Raw genomic sequence first — 24,768 nt, 5'->3', positions numbered from 1 at the left:
CTACTTATGTCAGCGCGCCTGACCCTGCAGCATCTCCGTGACCACGAGTGAGTCCCTAAGACTCCTGACAGCGCCCAACACAAAACCTCTGCCCCTGTAGCAGGTACAAAGTTCTCTTACCCACCGAGAGGTAGAAATCTCATCTGCTTGCTGTCTGGGTGAAAGTGAGGCGGAGACAGATTAGGGCTGGACCACATGCCTGCTTTTGCCAGTTCTGAGGCTCTGCCCTAGGCAGCAGGACTGGAACACTGGGGGAGGGAATGACTGAGTTGACAGGCACACACGAACAGGCTGTCGAGGTGTTTACACTACACACAGCGAGTATTCACAAGTGGATTAGCACAGCAAATGTTCAATCCCAGCCTGCCAGGCTCCCCTCCTCCCTAACCCTCCTCCACCACAAGGCCTCTTTCTTTTCCAGGCCAGTATGGCTTCAGACAGTATACCCATCCTGTCTGCCATGCCAGAGGAGAGCAATTTGATGCTGTTTGGGGTTGGGGAAAGAAGACAACACTTTCCCAGAATAGACAAAGTCAGAGAGAGCCTGACTCATCAAGGATGACTGCCTGGAGCTTCCCCGGGGGATTCTGGAAGCTTCCCAATAATGGCGACACCACAATAAACCGAACTACTCGCCATCACCCCCTCATTTGATACCACTTCCCTTTCAGACTGAGTGGGAGAGGTGGGTGGGAAGACACTGGACGTCTACGGAGCAGATCGTGCATTTCCCTTCGGGTTTACGAGAGGCTGTGAGTAGAGCACGTGGGAAGGTAGCCTAGGACTTCGGAATCTGGCCCACAATGGACATCATTCATTCGTTCATTCATTCATTCAATAAATCTCCAGTTGGCATCTGCTGAGTTGAGCTTGGACACCCTTAACTGAGCCTTGAACCCCCACTCCCAGTAATAGGAAGAAAGAAACAAAGAAGCCAGGAACAAGAGGGATATAGCCTAGATAGGCCATAAGGAAACTGAGAAGGGTCAGGCTGATGATGGCACCACTCCCTACCTATCAGGCAACTCTGTGCTTTCCATGTGCTTAACAGGTTAAGTCTGCCCAGGAGGGCCAGAGGAGGAACATCCCGGTGGGGATGGGTTTGGTAAAGGAGGGGTTTGTTATCAATATTTTTAATGTATACGCTAATTTACATGCAAGAGAATCAATTCTTTTGGGTGAATGAAACAGGTCTTTGAGTTCGGACAGACGCCTCAAGTCGTGGATCCACCATCGCAGCCTATCCTGAACAGGATCCAACCTCCGAGCTTGTTAGCTGCTGCGGCTGTCCGCGCTCCCACGGGCCCCTCTAGTACAATCTCTGCGCTCACGGCGAGATAAATAACGGCGACAGGTGGAGCAGGTGAGATTAGCAGGACCCGGGTTGGAGGGAGGACGCGATCAGAGGCGCCGCCCGGGTGGTAGCGCGCCTCTCTCCCCAGCCCACGCCCCTCCCCAAGGGCGTCTGGAAGGAACTACGTCTTGGTCACGGCTTCAGGGAGGGCCGGGTTAAGGTGACGGAGTCTCGGAGTGGGGAGAGACTCAGGCTTTCCAGCTTGGCTGCGGGAAGCGCGTGCACCCTAGGGCACTTGGCCACGCCTGAGGTCTCACGGGTAGGCAAGGTTTGAGAGAAGCAGGCTGAAGGGGACACTGGGTGTCCCTGTAGAGCTCTGACACTGGGGTCTTGCTGGCAAACCTGTTGGCAACCTGTGGGCCGGAGCTAGGACACGAGCTATAAGCGCGTCCTCCTCCTCAGCGGCTCTGGCAGTGGCCCGGCGCCCGACCCGGGGAGCGGCCGAGGCAGCTTGGAAAGGGCCTGAGGCTCTGCCAGGGGCGGGTGGTGGTGGAGGTGGCGGGATTCCCAAGCCGAGCCAACATCCCTGCAGAGCGACAGCAGGCAACCGCCTCTCGCGCCAGCTCTGGTCTAGGAGAAGCAGACGCCTCGGCCTTTCCTTCCGATCCTGGGCTCCAGTACCGCCTTCTCCAAAGTGCAAAACATTCATAAGTGTCCAGTGCCCTGCAGGCTTGGGTCTCCGCAACCAGTCGCCGCTGCCTGCCCGGAGAGCGTGCGGCGGCGATCGTTTGCATCCGGCCCGGGGTTTGCCAGCCTGGGCTGTGCAAGGGCGGGCGGAGAGCGTGTGCGAGTGCGCGGCTGCAGAGCCCGCGCCGAACCCACGTTCCCGCTACTGTCCTCGGGATAGATGGATCCATTGCTGCTTTCTGACATTTTTCTGCCAGGGGGCTGGTGGGGGAGGCGGAGATAGGGAGAGAGAGATGGGGGGCGGAGAGAGAGAGAGAGGGAGAGAGAGAGAGAGAGAGAGAGAGAGAGAGAGAGAGAGAGAGAGAGAGAGAGAGAGAGAGAGAGAGAGAGAGACTGCTTCCCCCAGCCCTGTTTTGTTTTCTCTAATTGGTCCTGGGGGAAGCAAGGAAATTGGACAGAGGCTGGGCCGGGCGAGCTGGGCTGCCTTTAATTGGCTCCTTTTTTTTTTTTTTTTTTAACTGGAGGGGAATCAAACAGGAGAGCGAGCGACAAAGGGTGGGAGAGCGAGAGACCGATCGCGGAGATGGGAGGAGGGAGAGAGGGAGGAGGGAGAGCGGGAGGCGGGGTGGTGGTGGTGGGGAGGTGGAGGAAGCGCGGAATGAAAAGCTCGGAGGGACCAGAAAGCAGCACAGCGAAGCCCAAGTTGCCGAGCGAGCGGAGCGCTCCCGCGGCCCCGGAGCCCGAGTGGCCGCCGTGCCCGGGAGCCTGGCCCGGCCCCGCCCGCTGGGGCCCCCTCGGCCCCAGGCCGCCGGGAGGGGGGCGGGGACGCCCAACTTGGGGCGCGGCGCAGCCCCGCTCTCCCGAGATCGCGGAGCCCGGGAATGCCACGGCGGCGGCCAGACGGCGGGAGAGGAGCGGGGAGAGAGGAGGCGGCGGGCGGCTCCTGAGCCCAGGCCTCCGCAAGAGCGCGAATTATTTTCAAAGGACTCAAACTTTCCTCTTTCCCTTGCTGGCTGTGGTGCCTCTTGCTTTGGAAACGTTCTCCGGATTCCCGCGGGGGCGCCGGGACGCGATCACCTCCCCCGGATTCCTCGGCGGCGGCTCGGCTAACTTCGCGGACTCGGAGACGCGGAGCGCTCGCCCCGCGGCGGAAGCCAGTCCTCGCTGCTCCGGCGCTTCAGAGGACCGGGACCCGGGCGCCCTCGCCTCCGGGAAGGGCGCTCAGCCCCGCTCCCCTGGGTCGGGCTGCGGAGCCCTCCACACCTACTGCAGGACTGGAGCCAGCGGATTAACCATAGCAGAGACCCGGCCTCCTGGCCTGGCTCCGCCGAGGGGCGTCCCCTGGGCGGGGAAACCACAAGTTTTGCCAGGCATCGGTGGCCTGTTGGATCCGCGCGCGGCCGCCACAGCAGAGAGGTCCCTCGCGCTCAGCACGCTGGGCGGACAGCCCTGGGAACCCAGGACTGCTCGGTGGCCGAGCTTTCTGGGCCAGGGAGCTGGTTGCTGCGCCCGGTGCGCAGAGGCATCAAGGTCTGGGCCAGCGCCCCCTGCGTCTCCACCCGGGCAGCCGCCCTATGGAAAGAGAACGGAGCCGAGTCGCGGTTTGCTTAGACTCCTAGTCTCGGTCGCCGCCCTCTCCTTCGCGTCTCAGGGAAAAGGAGGGAACGCAGAGGGCATCGCGGTGCCCCGGCGGATGCGCCCCCCGCCGCCTCTCAGGCTGCGCCGCCTCGTGGGGATGAAGCACTGGCCGTGAAGATGGAGGTGACCTGCCTTCTACTTCTGGCGCTGATCCCCTTCCACTGTCGGGGACAAGGAGTCTACGGTAAGAGCCAGCGTCCCGCTCCACCCTGGCGGAGCCGCGCGGAAACTTTACAAGATCTTGCTCAAAGTGCGCGCTGCCTGGGCTTGGTGGAACCCTGGGCTTGCACTCTAGAACGTATGGTCGCGTCTCCGCCCTCGCCTGGGCGCCAGGAGACCGAGCAGGCTGCTCCCGAGCCCAAGAACCGGTCCTAGTGTATTAGCGTGAGGCTGGGGAATGCCAGGGTGAGATCTCGGCTTTCCGAAATCTTTCCAGGGGCTGGAGAGATCTGGAAGTCTTGGGAGAATGATACAGTGGGCTCAGGAGACCCGGGAAGAGACCAAGCTCTGGGCCGGGGCAGCTGTTTCCAACGAACCCCTTTCCTCCCTGGGCTCAGCCTCCCGAGTGGAAGCGGGCGCTGCGCGATCCGGAGTTGTGCGCAGCTGGCGGGCGAGAAGCTCTCCAGCACCGCGGCCCTGAGGCTGGCTCGCCTTCCCGGCCGTGGCCGCTGCTCGATCGCCTCTTCTGGCTTCTTAGCAGTCTGAGCCGCTGCTGAGCATCCAGCCCCTAGTCCAGGCTTCTACTATTCTCGGCATCCCTTTTTAGACCTCTCCAGAGCCTGCTTTTTCTGTCCCTGGTTTCCTATCACAGAACCCCAGCCCCAGCTTCCTTCTGCCTACTTGCACATACAGACACATTCAGCCACAGTCCTCAGGAAACGCAAACGCGGCTCGCACCCATCCGGCTATGTGTCTAAACTCTGCCTCGCGACACGCAGCTCTGCTCTTGGATCCCCAAGACAAGCTCGATCGCGCGGTGGAGTATTCTGGTCACCTTTTCTCCACTCCATGCCGCGGGCTTCCCCACTGAAGACTCCTTGGTTCAATACTACCCAGGGTCATCCTCCCGACATGCACAGCACAGAAAGTCAGTCAGTCCCCAGAGCCCATGGCCCTGACTCTGCCTTCTGCTCACCGCAGGGTGGGCTTTGTAGTTACTTTCTAATGATGTGTGGCTGGGGTGGGCAGGTTTCTCCCTCTTTCTCTGGGGCTAAGAATCTAATTATTCTCTTTGAGAGTAGAGGGAGTTGGACATGTACTGTGTGGGTGACAGAGGCCGTATCCCCTGGCTACTCTCTTCAGGTCCTGGGTCTCTGACTGTGCCAGGCAGGAGAAAGGAGCGTCCTGGGGAGGGGGGGTATCTGGAAAGTGTACACCCCTGGGCTCTAACAGCTCTAGCTGGCTTGGGCTTAATTCCCTGGTGAGGCCAGCCCAGGCATCCAGCCAAACTCTGCTTCTTAATTAGTTTGTGTGTCTCTTACTGCCTGGCCCCTGGCATAGGCCAGAAAAGGCAGGCGGGAGGGATGCTGCAAGAGGCTGGATTTACTGTATTGGGGGTGGGGGCTATGAAACAGGACAGAGGAAGACACCAGAGGCCTCAGAGTTCCTGTTCTCGGGTAAAGATACCAGCAGTGCAGTCACTGTCACCTTCAAGGGAGTACCCCAAGTGGCTATTGTAACTGGCTCACACACCCTCCTGAGATTTGGGTCTAGCACCAGCACCTTCTTCCTGTGTCCTTGGGCTGGTCTGTTGACCTCAACTCATGCTCTCTGGCTTGGGTTTCTCCATCTTCAACTGGGCAGCCCAGTGCACATTTAAGGAGGCCTCTCTGGGTCTACTTAGGAACCTCAACACGGAGGTCAGAGGTTAGGGGACAAGCACTGTGGTTTCTGTAGACCCTCCTTTTCAAGCTTCTCTGTCTCGTCTCTCATGGGCCAGGGTCCCAGTCGCTCTGTTACAAATCAAAGAAGGGTAGGTACACTGGGTCTGCCCCTTGTTCTTGAGTACCACTCTTTGCGCCTGCACTTGGAGAGCTACGGTCCAGGGAAGGCTGGGTTGCAGAAGGGATTACTGAGTGGGACATCTTTTTTATTTTGGAGGTGAATCAGGAGAAACAGGAGCTGGGGGGCAGTGTCCCTTGCGGGGTTCTGAGCGCTTGGTGACACGTCAGCAGGGTCGGAACTAAGGAGTAGGGTGAAGGGCCAGGTTGTGCCCTACACCACCCGTTTCTCCAAACCCCAAAGCAGATAAAGCAAATGAGTGGGAATGTTGGGGTATACAGGGATGGAGATGTCCACCGTGGCCATCCACCGCAGCATCCAGCCCCAGTCTGGTACCCAACAGGAACTCCAATGAGATTGTTGGAGTAGGCGAAGAGCTATGGTTGGGGCAGTCTGACAATGCTTCGTGAGATTCTCAGGTGTCTCCAGAGCTTGGCGTTCACCAAGAGAGAGGGCCTTAGTTGAAGGTTTCTACTCAGAGAGCATGAAGTCCTAGGCTTGTGGCCCCGAGAGAGGGAAGAGACTGATTGCTGGGTTTCTCTAGCATGGAGGAGAGAAAGGTAGTATGCTAGTGTGTGCTAGGGATAGATTTCAGATACCACCCAGGCCTGTGCTGCTGCTGCAGGGGATAGTCTCGAAAGGAGGGTGAGGCCAGGGGAGGAAAGAGGAACAAGAACGGAAGGAAGCCTTTGACGTGGGTGACGGTCAGCCCATCCTAGTGGGAGACAGCTGCTCAGAGCCTCATAGGCTCTGCATCCTGCTGGGTCCACACTGTAGCTCTAAAGCTGGCCCTCAGCAGCAGGACTGGGGAGGCCCTTTCAGTCTGGCCAGGTGGCTCTGCTTTTCTTTGGGGCCACAGATGCTACAGTGGCTGGGTGTGGGACCAGATGGTCCATTTGGAGCGGGGCCTGCTCCTTCCTCGCCTCTCAATCTCCAGTCTGGTTGGTTGTTTTCAGGGTGGATCCTATAATCTGCCTTCTGCCGGGCCAGCGCGCGCGCGCGCGTGTGTGTGTGTGTGTGTGTGTGTGTGTGTGTGTGTGTAGGGCTGAGGCTGGCCCCAGAGGTCTAGTTCTGTGACAAAGACGGTAGGCTGGTAGTGCGCTCTATAAAGGCAGAGTCGGAGAGTTCCTATCCGCTCAAAGCAGTCAGACGTCCAGGCAGGGGCCGGGTGAGCAGGATTCAGCTCGGTACAAAAAACACAACAAACCCCTGGATTATTTAATATGCAGGAGTGGGAAGTGACATTATCCTTAAGACAGGTTGTTTGCAACTTACTGGGGGAAGTCAAAATATTTCACCAAAGGTGTCATCAGAAACTACTATCCTATGCTAATTTTTGTGGGAACATGAAGACAGATGTTGAATAATTTGACAAGAGCAACATCGCTTACAGAATTATCACCAAGTCAGGTTCTCCCCACCTCTGGGGGATGGGGGTTGGGGGTAGAGGAATTTCCGGGAACTGAATTTTCCAGTGTGGTGTTTCTAGTCTTGAGGTGGGCGGGGACGCTTGGGACTTTTCCCTCTGGTTTCCACAGCCCTGCCTTGAACTTGGCTGTCTAAGCTCTCTGCTGGAGAGAAGCAGGTTCTGGAAGCAACTTGCCTCTTGGGTCAGCAGCAGGCTTAGGATTTCCTAACTCCCCAGGAGTTGTCCCCTTTCTGGTTTCATTCTTTGTTGCAGACACTGCCTGAGGCAAAGATTGTTTTGTGTCCACAAATCCAGGCTGTTTTGCCTGTGCTGCCTTTGACAATCTCCCCAAGACTGCCTGGGGCTCCCCCACAGGGTCATTCTATACAGACTCTTCTGGTTTGTGGTCCCCCCTCCCACACACACACACTTCAGGCAGATCCCCCTTCCTACTCCACAGGCTGGGCATTCCAGTATCACACGTGGGTGAGATTCTGGGCTCTCGAAGCTAGATTGGAAGGGATCGTGTGAGTGAGGAAAGTACCCTTAAGGGGCAGGCTGGGACTATCTGGAGGGGCCTCCATGTAATTGGCCAGGTCTAGCTCTGAGCTGCTGAGGCCGGGTGGCAAAGCCTCATTTAGAGCCCTGTATTAGCTCTGCTTTGCCGGAACATGAAGGGGGGGGGGCTCTGTAGGGAGGTGGAGGGAGCTAATCACAGCCGCCAAGGTCTGGCAAATGAATGATGCAGGAGATCGATACCTGGGGTGGGAGTGGAAATCAGGCTGTGGTAGCAGGGTTAGCTTTTCCTGGTTGCCCAGGAGGCACGGAGGGACCTGGGAGTATTAAGGGCCAGGTAGGAATATGAACGGTCCTTTGCTCTCAACTTGTTCCCCATAGGAACCCTGATGAGCCTTTCTGTGACTGGGTTCAGGAAGATTAGACTAAAAGGTACCCCACCCACACAAGTTGGGGAGGCTTAGGATGGAATTTCAGGTCTCTCAGTCTAGAAAAGGCCTCACTTCACTTTCTCCCTGCCCAAGACACACCAGTTGGCCTAAGTCCCTGATGCCTGAGAGTAGGAGCGGTGGGGTGTAATCCCTTCGGATCCCTCGTTGTAAAGCTGGCGATGCTCTTCCAGACATCGCCAGCAGGCGGCAGGCTTGGCCACCATATCGCCGCTTCCCTTTCTTTGCTGGCCTCCTCACCCCATCACAGAAGAAGGGGACTCGTAATCCCCTTTGTCACCCCAGGCTGGAGTGTAAGGGGGCTCTGTCCAACTCCCACAGACCCGTCTCAGAATCCAAGAGCGCCCACCGTGGATAAAGCTACACTTCCGGCATTTTCAAGATGACTCGATTCTTCTTTAGGCCGTCGAGAACTTTGTGGGGGCTACGCTGAGCTTGGGGGCTCTGGCTCTGGCGGTGTGTGTGGAGGGGTCTGACACCTCTGCACAATCGCCTCTTTACAAACCTAGGTATAGTTCCTGGCCAGCATCTCTTTTTCTTCTGTCAGAAGACTAGGGCCCACGTGGCATTTAATAGCAGATGCAGGAGGCAGGCGAGAGCCGCGCTTAGCTCAAAGGGATGGATTTTATTTATTTTTAAACAATGGAGTCTTCCCTTTTTCCTAAGACTGGATAGCACATGTGCTTTGCAGAACAATCAAGGAATACACAAAAAGTCTAAGAAAATAAAATCCAGCCTCCATGCACCGGGTAGAGCTCTTCCTAGCATCTTTTAGTATATAGGAGAGTGACCCATTTCGGTTAGGATCCTTGGTGAAGGGGATGGCCAATCACAGGCGCGGTGGTAGCCCCGTGCCCTGCCAAGTCTTGACCTGACTGTGGTCTTCATTTCCCATGATATACTGAGAAAGCAGGCCACAGGGTGTCCGTCTTTGTCATTGAACTGAGGCTCCAAGGTCATAGGTAACCTACTTAGGGTGGCACAGCTGGTTAGAGGGGATTCCCAGTGTTGGTCCCGTGGCCTTCTGGGTAGGGAGAAGGAAAATGAGAAGATATATATATATATATGTATATGTATATGTATATGTATATGTATATGTATATGTATATGTATATGTATATGTATATGTATATGTATATGTATATGTATATGTATATATATATGATTATATTTTAATCTACTGAGTCTCCACCTCTGGTAAAACTGTTTCTGGGCATCGTGGGGCTGCTTGACATGAGATGTGGAAGAAGGGAACAGTTTCACAAAGATCCCATGAACCAACCCTTCATGTCAAAAGCAACATGAGGCACTCAGAAATTGGGGTGGGGGAGTGGAAAAGTCACCTCCCAGGGCTTTCAGATGATGAAGATTGAACCAGTCTTGGCCATCAGCAGCCAGGCCTGGGAAAACTGTCCCCAGCAGAGAACATGGAGTGCTGAAGACCCTGAACAGAGAGAGGGTTACCCTGTTGGTCAAGCATCAGTTGAAAGGAAATCAGGGCTGTGAGGAATGATTGAAGATGGTGATGATAGTGGTGTTGGTGATGGTGATGGTGATGATGGTGGTGTTGGTGATGGTGTTGGTGATGTGATGATGGTGGTGGTGATGGTGATGGTGATGATGGCAATGACGATGATGACGGAGATCATGAATATGCATTTCTGTCCCCAGCTCCCACCGAGCCTCCTGGAGAGACTCAGCCCCCATCACCCCTGAAAAAGCCAAGAGGTTCAGAGAGATGAAGTTGCAACCCCCACGTGGTGCCCAGAGTTGGGGACCCCAAAGCCTGTGATGGCAGATGGCTTGAGAAGATGGGTCTTGGTAGAGAGGGAAATGGTGATGTTTACTGTGTTGAGGGAGCAATGTTCTGGGGTCTCTGCGGGGTGCGGCGCTTTCTTGAGGCTTTTGGTCTGGCTCCACAGCTGGGAGAAGAGACTAAAAGAACTGAATAAAAGCAAGATGTGGGAAGTGGGGTTAAGAAGGGGTCTTGTCTCCTGTAGTGTACAAGCCTACGGAGGGAGAGACTAACCACACGATGACATGAATACAATGTATCATACTGAGAGGAATGTGGTGAATACAATGTATCTTACTGAGAGGAATGTGGGACAGACCAGCAAACTGAGGAGAGAAACTGAGGGTCAGGTTCAGGTCCCGTGTCTGAGAATGGGAGGCATTCCCTGGGAGCTGCCCCCCAGAGCAGAGACCTGAAGATACCTAGGGATATCTCCAGAAGCCTGCCAGGTTGAGAAACAGCCAGTGCAAAGGCCCTGGGGTATGGACATAACCTGGCTAGTTAGGACAAAATTCAGGAGTCTGTTGTGGGGAAGAGAAAGAGCAGGAGGAGAAGACAGGGTCCGAGAATTAGTCAGGTCGGATGTCTGGAGCATTGAAGGCTGTGTAAGGGCTTCTGCGTTTAAGTGGAATGGGGCACGGTGGAAGGGTTTGGGGTCTATGAGGAGCGCCAAGGGGGAAGTTTTCCAACCGGGCCCCTTGAAGGAGGAGAAGGGATGAGTTAGATCCTGCAGGACATCCTCACGAGACCCAGAGCGAGGCAGGGAAAAGAGATCCCACTGGAACAGGAGCTCACAATGGCCCGAGGTTTGCAGTTGGGGAGCGGGCTCGCAGTGGGAAAAGGCAGAGTAAAAAGCCGTTGATTAGACAGATTTGGGGCAGGAGAGTGAAAAGGGTAAGGACCCGGGCTTCTGAATTGCTGCTTGATCCTGCCCTCAGCGTGAAACCCTGAGAAGAGAAGCTGCCTCGGGCCAGTCTTCTGTCAGCCGGCAGACAGGCAAACAAAGGCCTAGGCAAATAGCCCTAATGGTCTGGGGTTTGTTTCGAGATGGACTGACTAAGGTAGTCAAGAATGACCTTGAACTTCTGTTCTTCCTGCCTTCACCTTAGAAGCGCTGGAAGTGCTGGGCGTGCAGAGGACCGAACCCAGGGCTTTGTGCATGCTAGGCGAGGACTCCGCCCACTGAGTCACGTTCTTAGCCACTGAGCGTGATTTTGAAGGTGGGCTTTGTGCATAGGTTGGGCGGAAGAAGGCGGGGGTGAGGAGAGCACAGCTCAGGAGAAGTTACTATGTGCCTTGGTTTATGGCCACAAAACAATATGGGCATCACCTGAGAGGGGATGTGTCCTTGGGGACAGTGGCTGAAGCCAGGGCCCTAAAACATACCCAGGTCTAGAGAGAAGAGAGAGAAGAGACAAAGTCGATGTCATTAGGGAGGCATCTCAGCGGTGGCTTGAGGAGGGATGGCAGCCTGGAAGGCAGGGGCAGAGTTGAGGGCTACTGGGTGAGGTAGAGGAGGAGGTGTTTCAGGGTTCACTGAGGGCTGGGGCTTCCCTGGTTTCCCCCAGGAGGCCCTTGGTAAACTGCAGATCTAGGCTCTTTCTAGCAGAGACACTGGCTGGCATCTGGATTGTTCTTTATATTACAAGGGCAATAGGCAGGTGGGCAGGGCCCACCAGCTGCCTGGCTTTCTCTTCAAGGAGAGCCTCAGTTTCTCGGTCTGGAAAATGGGTTTGTCACATACAGATCCTGGAGTTCACAGGGGGAGCCTCCACGCGGTGCTAGTACTTGGCAGCTCTGAGGTGGACTATGGGGACTCTCTCGGGAGCAGAGGCAGTGGCAGCGGACGGAAGGAAGTCCCCGAGTGGGTGCTGCATGGAAGCAGGAAGTTGAAGTAGGAAGCAGCATCTGCACATGTGAGAAGTTTGAAGGACCACAGAGGCCTGGAGTGACTCTAACCTAAGCCCTATTTGCCTGTCCCCGGTAGAAGGTAGTGGTGGCTTGATGGCTTGGGAGAGACTACCCCAAGCTCTCTTTGGCTCTCTTCCAGCCCCCAGAGCCAGCCAGGATGCTAGGATTATCTGGTGGGTTGGAAACGGTGAGGTGGCATGTTTAAGCCATCGGGAGATTATCCACAGTGCAGGCTGGACCCTCCGCCCCAGGAGCTCTGCAGACAGAAGCTATGACTGGAAGCCCTGCAATTGGTGCTTTGACATAGAGGCTGTGTGGATCAACACTGTGGATGTGGCTACATTAGAACAAGTCAGGACTAGCTGCATCTTCTCCGTAGGACGTCTCCAGGCCCATCTAGGCTTCCAGGCCACTGCCCAAGCTGAGGGTCCGTCAAGCTCTACTCGACCCTGGGGGCTTTAACACAGTCTACTTATTCCCAAAGCTACCAGCTGTGGCCTTTTGGCTTGGGTGGTTCTCACAGAAGACTCAAGCTAGGAGATCCGAATACCACTTTATTTTTGCCTTTAACCACAGAACATCCTGATCACGGACCAGCTAAGGGGTGAAAGGTAGATGGGGTATGGGGGTGACCCTGAGGAGCTCTCCACAGCCCTCATTTTCCAAGTGGAAAGGTTGAGGGCCAGGCAGAGTGAGGTTCCAAGGTCCTACAGTTGGCAGGTAGGTGGTAGGGTCGGGATTTGAACTCAAAGCTGCCCAGTGACAGACTTTAAGCCTACCTGTACTACGTCAACTGCGCGGCCCCTGTGGCACTGCCCTGCTGGTTTGTTCCCTACCCTTTCTTGTGGGGATGGTGGACCCATGAAGCAGCATGAGGAGCCCCCGGCTCTCCAGGAACCATGTTTACCTATGAAACACGGAGGCTTCAGTCTCCGGCTCCTTAGGTCCTGGGATACTCCAGGCTCCTTTTACCTCAGGGGCTCTGCAAAAGTCCCCAGATTTGGCTGTACATAAGATAACCTGGGACAGTCCAATAACTATCCATGCCCCCCTGCATTGGGTCATATACACTTAAATCAGTGTGTCTGCCATTTTCGCCAGTCTTTCTTTTCTTTCCTTTCCTTTTCTCTTCTCTCCTTTCTTTCTTTCTCTCTTTCCTTCTTTCTCTCTCTCTCTTTCTTTCTTTCTTTCTTTCTTTCTTTCTTTCTTTCTTTCTTTCTTTCTTTCTTTCTGTCTTTCTTTCTTTTTCCCCCTCCCCTAGCTTCTTTTTTTTCGAGACAGGGTTTCTCTGTGTAGCCCTGGCTGGCTGGCACTCTATAGACCAGGCTGCCCATGAACTTAGAAGTCTGCCTCTGCCTCCTGAGTGCTGGGAGTAAAGGCGTGTGCCAGCATCGCCCAGAGAGCCTCCTTCCTTTCAACAAGCTTTCTCAGAAGCCCCCTCCCTCGTTCCTTGGCCATGTTAACTGTGAGGGAGTCTGAAGTGGGCACATTCTTGCCCACAGAAGTGCAGGAGTTCCATAGGAAGACATGCATGGGGGGTCAACAAGCTGGCTCAGCCAGTAAAGGCACTTGCCACGAAATCTGAGGACTTGAGTTCAATCCCCAGGTCCCACTTAATGGAAGGAGAGAACTGACTTCTGAAAATTACACTTTGACCTCCACAAGCACACCCTGGAATGAGCGTGCGTGCACGCATGTGTACACACACACATCACAATAAAGTATAATAATTATAAAAATGAAAATGAAAAAGAGACAGAAATAGAGGTCGATGGGTGACGGGCTAGACACCAGCCTCCAGTCAGCTGCTGTCCTACTTTGGGGTTTGTATATGTAAGAGACCAGAGGTCCGTGTCAGGGTCCTTCTCAATTGCTCTCCACTCTGACCAGCGGCTCAATGATTGGCTAGACTGGCTGACCAGCAAGCCCTGGCGAGCCGCATCCCCAGAACTGTGAATACAGCCCTCTCTGGCTTTCTTTCTAAGATTTATTTTATGTTTAGTTATGTGTCTCTGAGTGTATACACACAAGTATAGGAAGCTAGAGAGCATCAGGTCCCCTGGAACTGGGGTTACAGGGGACTGTGAGCTACCCTGATGTAGGTATCAGGTGGTCTGAACTCGGGTCCTCTGCTAGGGCAGCAAATGTTTTTCACTGCTGAGCGTCTTTCTAACCCAAGCCTGGTGTTTTCGAGTAGTGCTGGGGGTGAGGTAAGTGTGGGGTCCAACAGGGTATGGCAGACTTAGCCATCCCCCTCTGGCCTCATGTGACCCAGATGTGGATCTCTGAGCTTGAGGGTAGAAGGAGACCTGAGACCAGAGACAGCAAGGCCCCCTAGCTGTGCAACAAGCACAGTTGCCTGTCCCAGAACCATCTTCTTTCCCACTGCCGTTTCCTGACTGAGAAGGTCTGAGTGGTGTGAATGGCCACATTGATCCACCTTTCACCCGCTCTGCTGACCTCCCTCAGGAGAGACAGGGCCTTGGAGAAGACCCAAACCAGAGCAGACAAGTGACCTGTGTATAGTCACTCAGACTTACCTGCTATAGTCACTCAGACTTACCTGCTTGTGGCTCTGTCTCTTTTCCCAAATGATCCCCTCCCTGCCCCCCCCCCCCTCTGTCCTGATTCGGAGGCTCTCCAGGGAGTCTGTCCACTGGCAGGTGTCTCATTTCAGCCTGAACTCTGTGGCCTGGGAGTGTCAGCTTCCTGGCTTGCGGAACCAGACACTGAAAGACTGGGAAATCCTTCTGAGAAGACCAAGTTCATTTGCTAACCTCTAGGGAGCCCACCCTCTCACAAGAGCACGAAGCCCTACTCCTTTCTTCCGGCCTCCATTTTGGGAAGTTCTTGTCAGTGTCTGACCTTATTTCAACTTGCTGCAACATAACCTGACATCAGAAAGAACGGGAGCTGAGTCCGCCTGAATCTGTCTTTGGCCCCAAGCCTCTTCTTGTCTTGACATCTTGACAGAAGCTCATTTCTCCATCTCTGAGTGGAATCCCAGGAGGGCAGAACTGGAAGGGAACTGAATTCCAGTGGCCTGATCTCTTGGGTCTGGTTCTCATGCTCCTGTAAAATGCAGGAGACCTTGGGGAAGGTCGGGTTATCGTCCTGCACCAGAGAAGGTCTCTGTGCAGTGAGGACGGGTTCCCTATAGAGCAGCTGCAGAAACACTAGTGGGTGTGGCACACAGGAGAACTCGGCCACCCCACTGCGGTCTCAGGCAACCCAGCGCGCCTGGATCTCTGTAGGAAGAGACTTGAGATCAGAGAAGAAAAATTTGTGAAGACCACACAGCCATCATGGCCCAGGTTGAAGTCCATAGCCATATAGAGAGACTCCAAATATCTCATGTCACCTCTTCAACATGTCGCTATGGTATTAATAAATTCCTGTATCTCCCCACCCCTTGAACTCCATTCCAGATATTTCATGGCCTCAATGTGCCCCCCCATGGGGTGGCGTGATTGCTTTGAGTCCGGAGGGGTAGATGTCAGAACCCTTAATGAAATGTCAGGAGACACCTGCCTCCTTGTGGGACAACCAGGGGACACCACCTCCAGCAGGGAAGGCCTGGAAGTTATAACCCAGGCCTCGTGAAGCCCAGGCCCAGTCCTAATGAGTAGGTGATTCAGGCATGGGGGTATCCAGGACTGCCAGTGTTTGAGGTAAGGTGGTTAGACGCTGGTTGAACTCTGGGGTATAATAGCCATGATGCTTCAGCGGGGGACACCATAGCCCATCACAACTCCCTTGAAGTTGAAGTTTTTGGGTAGCACTGGTTGAAGCAGGGAAGTAAGCTCTGGAAACAAGGGACTCCTCCCCTTCCCCCTCCCCCTTGAGGAGCCTGATTAAACCAGTTTTCCCTGTGTCCTTCTAGAGCTCTGGTTCACAGTTGCTTCTCCTCCTGGGGCGGGCACACACCCATCTCTGCTTCCTCTGTTGGCCAAGCATCTCCCCCACTGTAGGACTGTTTTTAAGTCTGTCCACGGGGCACAAAGGAACATCAGCTGCAGTGGCCAGGGTGGTGTCAAGCACTACACAGTGAGTGGCAGGATGGATAGCCTCTGAAATGGCTAGAGGGACGAGGGGAGGGGATGCTGACATCAGGCACCACCCCTCAGCCTGGTCTTTGAGGATGGAGCCTGCTTGATTTGAAGAGCGGGGAGCCTCTTTCCAGAGCTGCTCATTAAATCCCAGTGCATGGGTTTCTCCTAAGTCCTCAAACCTTCCTAATGCTGTGCCCTAACTTTAATACAGTTCCTCGTGTTGCAGTGAGGACTTATTGTGGCTACTTCATAACTGCACTTTCGAAACTGTTGTGAATTTCGATGTAAATATCTGATAGGAAGCCGACCCCTGTGAAAAGGTCAGTTAACAAACCTCGGGGGTCGCGACCCACAGGTTGAGAAACATTGTGCGGTCCTCTCTGCAGGACAAGAGTAGAGCCTGTCTTTGGGGAAGAAACGGTTACGGAGTAGTCAGGACAAGCAGGGGTCCCCAGGGTACTTTGGGCAATGCTGCAAGTGGATCCTAGCTCTCGAAATCAGATCAAAATGGGTGCATCGCCTTACCCAACAGGCTGAGTTTTGAGGTCGATAGAATTCTGTCCATATCTTCAAGGAGTTTGCTGTCCGGCAGCCTTGAACAGCTGCGGAGGGCGGCTATCACAGGGAGCAGAGAGGAACAACTCTGGCCCTTTGGGGTGCTTCCAATTGGGACCCCAGGTGAATTCAGCACTTAGTGAGTACCTACTGTTTGTCACACGTAAGTGCTACATGCAACTGAGATCTGCAAGAGGTTAGAGGTTGTGGGCTGAGAGGCGACCCGCTCCATTATATTAACTCCATCTTTCAGAAGCAGAAACTGGTGGCCAGATGTAAGCAGGTGACTTTGTTCTGTCTCCTCAGTGGGCTCCTGGGTCTCACTGACTGAGATGTGATGGGTGTGTGTGTGTGTGTGTGTGTGTGTGTGTGTGTGTGTGTGTGGTGTGCGCGCCTGTGCACATGTGTGTGCATTCATGAGGTGTGTGTGCATGCATACATGTGCGTGTGTGTGCCTGTCTGTGCTCATATGTGTGAGCATGCGTGCCTGTGTGCGTGCCTGTGTGTGCGCGCGCACGTGTGTATTTGACATGGCAACAGAGCCAGCAGATATGAGTGCCTTTTCAAACTACCTCACTCCTGGGACATTCAGAGGCCACAGCAAGCTCCACCCTCCTTTGCCTTAGCTTTTCCAGACACTGTGGTCCCTGGCACTAGCCTCATGGTAGCAGGTGCTGTCTCCTGAGTCCCTGAATCAGAACACCCCTGTGTGGCTCCTTCCTTTTACTTTGGGAAGAGAGGAGGAAGCAGGTGGCGAGCTCGCCTTCTCCCCACCCCCTTGCCACTTGCCCCGCCCCCCAGTTCTATTGGAGACAAACATGAGACTGGCAAGTGTTTCTCACTGTGGACCCTGACAGCTCTTCCTGCCTCACGCAGAGCCTCTTATCTCTCTCTCATACATGGAAATCTGGCGGGCACGTGTGAGCGTGTGCACGGACGAGTACTGGCGCTGCATACAGATGGATGGATGTGTGTACTGCGCCTGTGCCCTGGGGACATCCCCGGGGGCTCTGAGCAGCTACCTTTGTCCCCAGCCCTCCAACAGATTGTGGTTTCTGGCAGCCACCAGGCTCGGCCCCAGCACCCTGGGTTCAAGCTGTCTCTCTCTGGCTCTCATCCCTGCTAGGCACAGGCGCTCTTCTCTCCCCCACCAGGAGGCCTGGGGTGGGGGGCAGGGGCAGGCCGAGGCTGGCCCGGAGCTCATGGCTAATTTTCCCGGCCGCCATCGATCCAGCAGCTTCTCCCGAGTCTATTAGCAGTCCGCAAGTGAAAATATCCCCCATCGAGAGCCCTGACCCGAGACAGTGAGGAATCCATAACAATTTGTTCAAACAGAGGAGAGCGATTCCCTCTCATTTCTATTCCAATTTAGTCCAGGGAGAAGGGGGTCAGGGTGGGAGGCCAGAGCTGGACCCAGGCCTTGTCCGCTGGGTCTCCTGGGCCAGCAAGGGTGGCAGCTGGTGCTACCCGGTAGTTCCTGGGGGGGCTTGGGAGGGAGGCTTGCCAACCTTCCCGGCAGACTTTGCTTGGCTGCCTGGGCCTGGTCGTGGGTTTGGTTTTCACGAAACACAAAGCCACCCGCCAGAGCCTCATTCCCAGGCACCGGGCCCTGTGCCAGGCTTGCGCTCACCCAGGGCACCCTTGCCAGGAAAGAGTCTGGGCTGGTGCAGGACCACAGTGTCCCCAGCTGGGCCCAGCAGTAGACTGGGGAAGAGGGGGCTGCCTTCTGAAGCTACTGGGCCAACCGGTTGGGGGACAGTCATGGCTCAAGGGGCAGCCAGCACCTTAGGGCTTCTGCACATCTAATTTCTGACTTGGGCACTTACTTTGGGCTTGCTCAATGCAAACGCAAACGTTTTGCTGGTGGCCTAGCCGGGGAGTCTCTTCAACAATCCCTGCTTCCAGAGCTGGGAATGTAGAGAAGTTGCGGGGGGGAGGGGGTTTGACTAGCATGTGTGAGTTGCTGGTTAGATCCCCAATGCTACATAAACTGGGTGCATGGGCACACCTGTGATCTTACCACTTGGGACGTAGAAGCACATGGTCCAGGAGTTCAGTGTCACCCTTGGTTACGTAGTGAGTTCAAGGGTAGCCTGGGCTACCTGAGACACCCCCTATCTTGAGAGAGAGAAAATCCTTCTTCCCCTGACATTCGGTAAATGCCTACTGTATTCTGGTCACTGGGCCAGAAATCCCTCACTTCCGGGGTTGTTCCTTTGGTCTTGGACATATCTTATCCCCTCAGTCATCTGCCTGGCCCTCCTCACATCCCCCATGACCCTAGAGAGCAGCTTCTCTCTTATGACTGGGGAGACCCTAATGACTGAGGCTTCAGAACTGGGGCCACTGCAGTCCCTTTCTAGGGTCTCCACATACAGGCCCTCTTCAGGCCCAGGCCTCTCAGGAGTGGTGCCCCGGCAACCAGAGAGGAGGCTTCTAGGAAGGGTTGGCCAAGTGGCCACACAAGCATAGAGTCCCCCTCCCTCCTTCACAGCTTCCTTTTCTCCTTCAGAGCCCCAGGGAAGGCAAGATGGGAGAAGATCTTCACACTGAGGTGTCAGCGGCTGGCAGCTCTGAGGTCAGCTGCTGCACGTGACTTGTCAGGCTCAGGTGATGCCACCTTGTCAGGCTTAGGTGATGCCACCGGCATTTAATTTCAGCATCGCGCAACTAAATATACCACAGTGGGGGAATGATGTCTCTCTTGCTCAGAGGGCCTGGGGTGGGGCAGTGTGGGTTGAAGGGGAGCCGTGGAACCTTCTAGAGTGGATCCTGGGTTCCAGTTCTGCCTCAGCCATGTTAAAACTCAGACAGGGTTTCATTTCCCTCATGCCTCAATTTCCTACCTATGAGACGAATCGACATGTGGTAAGCTGTCCCTAGTCCAGTGCCTCATGCACAGTGCCACCGGAAAAGAGGCATGCTCAGTGTACGGGCAGGCAACACAGTATTGGGGACAGAGAGGATGAGGCTAAGGCTGTGGGTCTGGAAAAGAGACAGGTGAAAGGCTGCCACCCCCACCCCTAAACATACCTGCGACCTTCCTGTTTGTCTGCCTCCCGCAGACCCACCAGCTACCTCTGTCTCACTGTGAATGCCACACTTCATCTTTCCTTCCTGAAAGCTCGCCCCATCACATGTCCACAGCCAGCCCCTGTGGAGCCCTCAGCCCCCAGGAGCAAGCCCTTTACCCATCGCCCACCCGGTCATTTACGGCTTGCTCGTGGGCAGATCATTATAATCAGATCCCACGGTGTGTGCCATTTACAGCCAAAAAGGGGGGGGGAGAAACCTTTCAGTAATGGAGGGGGAAAAATAACTAATAAGAGCGTGCTTGAAGAGGAAGGCAGGCATTCTATTTCCTGATTTATAAATACACTGGATGCTAAAGAGAATAGATTCCCAGACTTTGTGGTTTGGCTTTTTTTTTTTTTTTTAACTGACTCTCGGAAGAAAATGGCATGTCCTTTTTAGAGATTTAGCATGTCCCCTCCTCAAGAATGTTTGCTTTGAAGGGACAGCAGAGAGAGAACAAAAAGCTGGCTGGGTGTGGATGGGCTTTATTTCTTTTAAAAATAGTGTGTGTGTGTGTGTCTGTGTGTATGTGTGTGTGTGTGTCTGTGTGTGTGTCTGTGTGTCTGTGTGTGTGTGTCTGTGTGTGTCTGTGTGTGTCTGTGTGTGTGTCTGTCTGTGTGTATGTGTCTGTGTGTGTGTGTGTCTGTGTGTGTATGTGTGTGTATGTGTGTGTGTGTCTGTGTGTGTCTGTGTGTGTCTGTGTGTGTGTCTGTCTGTGTGTATGTGTCTGTGTGTGTGTGTCTGTGTGTGTATGTGTGTGTATGTGTGTGTGTGTCTGTGTATGTGTCTGTGTGTGTGTCTGTGTGTCTTGTGTGTCTCTGTGTATGTGTGTGTGTCTGTGTGTGTCTGTGTGTGTCTGTGTGTGTATGTGTGTATGTGTGTGTGTCTGTGTATGTGTCTGTGTCTGTGTGTGTCTGTGTGTGTGTCTGTGTGTCTGTGTGTGTGTGTCCCTGTGTGTGTGTCTCTGTGTGTGTGTGTCTGTGTGTATGTGTGTGTGTGTCTGTGTGTGTGTCTGTGTGTGTGTCTGTGTGTCTGTGTGTGTGTCCCTGTGTGTGTGTGTGTCTGTGTGTATGTGTGTGTCTCTCTGTGTGTGTGTCTGTCTGTGTGTGTGTCTGTCTGTGTGTGTCTGTGTGTGTCTCTGTGTATGTGTGTGTCTGTGTGTGTGTCTGTGTGTGTGTGTGTCTGTGTGTGTGTCTGTCTGTGTGTGTCTGTGTGTCTGTGTGTCTGTGTGTGTATGTCTGTGTGTGTGTGTCTGTGTGTGTATGTGTGTGTGTCTGTGTGTGTGTGTGTGTGTCTGTGTCTGTGTGTGTCTGTGTGTGTCTGTGTGCATGTGAGTAGCAGGTATCCACAGAGGCCAGAAAGGGAGCGTCAGATCCCCTGGAACTGGAGTTCCAGGCAATTGTGAGCCACCTGATGTGGGAGCTGGGAATTAAACTTGGGGTCCTCTGTAAGATCATCAAGTGTCCTTAACTGCTGAGCCATCTCTCCAACCCCCACAGTGAGTTTTATAAAAGAACCCACGAAGTAGGGAGATGGGGTGTGGCTGTAAGTGAGGTGCCCCGGGAAGGTCTCTTAGAAGGAAGTGCTGGAGAGAGCATTGGAGAGTTGAGGATACTTAACCAAGCAGAGCAATGGCATCTCAGAGGTTGTGAGGTAAGAGTGGGCTTGGCCTGCCTCAAGGAAGTGGGGAGAAGGGGCAGTAGAATGTGAGGTGACAGGTAACAGACGCCTGGAGAAGGCAGGCATGGTGGTGGCTGATCATCACTGTCTGCTGTCATTGAGTCACCAGGGAGACCTACCTATGAGTGTGTCCATGAAGGGTTTGACTGGGGAGGGAAGGCCCAGCCTGAAGACCGGCAGCTCTAACGCACAGGCTGGAAGTCAGAGTGAAGAGGGGCAAGTGTACATAGATATCTCTCTGTTCTGACTACTGTGGGTTCAGCGTAACCTCAGGGGATTGGTCACAGCCGGGAGGAAAGGAACTAACACAGCCCGTTGTGGAACATATTGTTTAGGTTTACATGATATGGGAACAGAGGTGAGTGAAGGAGAAGGGGATACTGTTAAAGGTCACTGCTGCTGCCATGTGGTGAGGGAGGCAAGCTAGTGGGTGAGGGAGGAGGCAGACCTGTCCGGAAGCCACTTTAACTGTCCGGGCGGGAGCTGGCAATAGGGGTGTACAGGAGGCCTTCTCAAGAAGACTGAGCAGGTGAGGGTCGCTAGTAGGTTGTGGAGGGGACACAAGAGAAGGAGAGTTCGTAGCTTCCTGACTTATAGGTAGTCATCAGGACATCAGACAGCGTGTCCTGCTCATGTGGGGGTGCTGGCTCCAGAGGCCAGAGGCTAGAGAAGTGCAAGAAGTTAGTGTAACCTTGGAGCAAACCTTCTCATGGCCCCCGGTGGCTAGGGTGACATTCTGGCCTACAGAAACACACTGGTGACTCCCCATGCAGTCAATCTCGAGATGGTTCTGGAAGTATAGCTGTGGTCCCTCCCCTGAGGTTGGCTCAGAGCACCCCAAGGGTGGGAGCTCCATTGGGGACTCACAGCCACCTGAAGTGAGGGAAAGACACCTCCAGACTTCCATCCTCTCTTCTTTGCCTCTCCTCTTTCTCCTTCTATCCTAGGAGTTGGGGCCCTGCCAGCCTCTGAGCTGCAGGATTGATTTTGCTTTCTGTGTTGTTATTGTTATTATGAACCACTTAAACAACTTCACAGGAAGCAGCCAGCCCCTGTGCCCATCAAACATTAACCATTCACTCCAGCTCGCTGCCCGTACCTGTCGATACATTTTTACATAGCTGTAAACAGTCGTCCCTTCTGCTCTCTCTGTTGACTTTATCTCCAGGACACGTCTCAGGCTATTGACAGAGCCCTCAGACTTGCCACTTTAATGGGCAGGTAGCACCCTCTACATCGATGGGCCAGGCTTGGGTCACCGTTTCTCTGCGGCTAGTTCCCAAGCAGGTACCAATTTACCTTTCTCTTCAATAACACCACCACAAATAATCCTCACGCGAGTGATTTTTCCCATTCGAAATCATTTCTTCAGAGATCTCCTCCCCAAAGTCTAGCTTCTAGCACTGAGACAGTTGGATGGGCTCCCGTGCGGCCTGGCTACACGAGTCTGATAGTTTTCCTGTGTCTGCCTGACCCGGTTTAACAGATGTAGGCTCTCGTGCTTTTTAATTTCTGACTCTTCATATCCCGAGGCCACGTTTGGATCTCTCAGCACCTAACGAACATAACGAGACTAGATCTGCACCTGGCTTTGCAGTTTACACAGCACTTCCTTACATGTCCTGTTTAACCAGACACCTCAAGCCTCATTTTTTTTTGTGGGGGCTTAGCCAAGTGAAAAGCTGACACAGAGCCTCCCCGATAACCCTGAGTTCCAGAAAATTCTTTGGAAAGGATCCCCACCCAACCATTGCTGTCCCATTTTGTCTGAGGGCTCAGGGTGAGGTCCCAGACACCTTCTGAAACCCCAAGTCAAGCCCTGTGCTCTGGGGTTGGGTATCAGATCTATGGGCTCAGGTGAAGCCTCATTTAGCCCTTCATATTCCTGGTCTTTGGGGTCAGGGGTCTTCAGGGCTCCCTGGCTTCAGCACAACACTGCTTGTTTCTGCTCAGGGCCTAAACCAGACTCTGTCTTCTAAGATGGAAATTTGGGTGTGATACAACGGGAAATGCCTGATCTCTCAGGTCCTGTGTCCTAGGTTTATAGCAATAGCAGCCTCTCAGGCAGCTGTGAGGGTCCACACTGGACTAGATAGGTTGTAGTATGAGTCTGGTTTATTCTGCCCCTCCTGTCTGTCCTTCTAGGGTGTCTGTCAGGCGTCCTATGCTGTGCCGGGGATATCCCATCCTAAAATGTTTAACACTCACTGTTTAGAGCCAGCCCATTTTATAGTCAGAAAACTGAGGCTCCTGATTAGAGTATTATGATTTGCTTCAAGCCACAGACAGCAGTTATTGTCACAGCTGGGACAGGAAGCCATATACAAACCTGTGTCTCCTCCCAGGCTGTACCTCCACTGGGAACACGTGTATAGTTATAAGGAATGGGAACTGGGTTATAATCAGACTCTAGGGTCCTGGCTGAGACCAGGGCTGAGGGAAACATGAGAATGGGAGAGCATGTTGGAGCTGGGTGATGGGGATCCAGTTAGGATGTTGAATGAGTGAACCAGTGAGCTTGGCCCCAAATCCTTGAGCCAGACCACTAGGCTGCAGCCTTAGTCCCCCAACATCAAGGAGTGTTCTTTCACTGGTGACCAGGCTCAGCTTCCCTTGCTGCTATGGTTTTAGTATCCAGCTAAAGTAGCCCCCATTCAGTTTTACTGTCTCCTCTTATGGAACTTCAGGACTGGCTCTCAGAGAGCCCTGGGCTCTATTATCAACTGGAAATAGAGCAGATATGAGTGCCTAACAGGCACAATCCCTGCACTTAGTGCCCAGCACTCCATCCTCCAGGGGATGTTGTTCCTGGTGGACAACACTGTTCCAGTGTTCCCCATCTTACAGATAAAGAAACTGCAGCTTGGAGGTTTATTAATTTGCCTAAGGTCATGTGACTGTGAACTCTAAAAAGTTCTGCCTCTGACCTTCATACTTATCTTATGTAGTCCAGGACTCATAGCCTCAATCTAACAGGCTCTTGCCTGAGGTTGGGGCCTTCCTGCCTTCTCTTCCCTGAGTGATTGCCCTGGGCTGGCACTTTGCATCCATAGGAAACTAAAGGTTCTCATTCAGAGGTCTTCCCCAGTGGCAGAGAGAGTCGTCCCAGAGCCCAGATGGCTGCTGACTGGCAGTTGACAAATGGCCTGCCTCCTGCTTCCCAGCTTCACCTGGCCCACCTCCTGCTTGTTTGCATGTGTTCCAGTGAGGCTCAGATGTGGTGAAAGTGCAGAACATTCCCAGGGACTGGGGCACAGACAAGCTGGGCACGACTTTCAGAAAGATGGGTTGATAAGGTGACCCGCCTCTCTCAGACACTTCTAGCTCTGTATCTGTCGGTATAAAACCAGCCTCTCAGTGGTGGTGATGGCGGGTTGCTCATCCACCAGTGAGGGGGAGTTTAGTTGGACATGTGATTGGCCTTTTATCATTTACTTAGCGTGGGAGTGTCTGCCTATGTGTACGAGATGCATGTGTGTGGAGGTCAGGGGTCAACTTTGAGTCTTGTTCTTTAGGAGCCATTTACTTTGATTTTTTTTTTTTTCTTTTGAGAGTAGTAGTCCACTGATTTGGCAAGGCTAGCTGGTCAGCAACCCCCGGGGACCTCTCTGTCCCTCCCTGGTCCTCAACACTCACTACCAGCACCATCTGTGTCTTAGTCAGGCTTTCTATTCCCGCACAAAACATCATGACCAAGAAGCAGGTTG

General features: G+C 53.9%; 1 protein-coding gene across 4 annotated transcripts in view; it reads left to right on the top strand.

The window, feature by feature from the left end:
• Positions 1-2,539: 2,539 nt before the first annotated feature.
• The window catches only part of Mdga1 (MAM domain containing glycosylphosphatidylinositol anchor 1), a 63,951-nt gene continuing 41,722 nt past the window's right edge, over positions 2,540-24,768 (top strand). For 3 of the 4 annotated variants that reach the window (XM_087597418.1, XM_087597419.1, XM_087597417.1), the window contains exon 1: positions 2,670-3,803. In XM_087597418.1, the coding sequence (XP_087453544.1) occupies positions 3,737-3,803 (67 nt within the window). In that variant the 5' untranslated portion in view covers positions 2,670-3,736. 4 annotated transcript variants of the gene reach the window in all.

This window comes from Rattus norvegicus, chromosome 20 (assembly GCF_021556685.1).
Source record: "Rattus norvegicus strain SHRSP/BbbUtx chromosome 20, alternate assembly SHRSP_T2T, whole genome shotgun sequence".
In the NCBI taxonomy this organism is placed as follows: Eukaryota; Metazoa; Chordata; class Mammalia; order Rodentia; family Muridae; genus Rattus; species Rattus norvegicus.
This window is presented reverse-complemented; position numbering and strand designations above follow the sequence as displayed.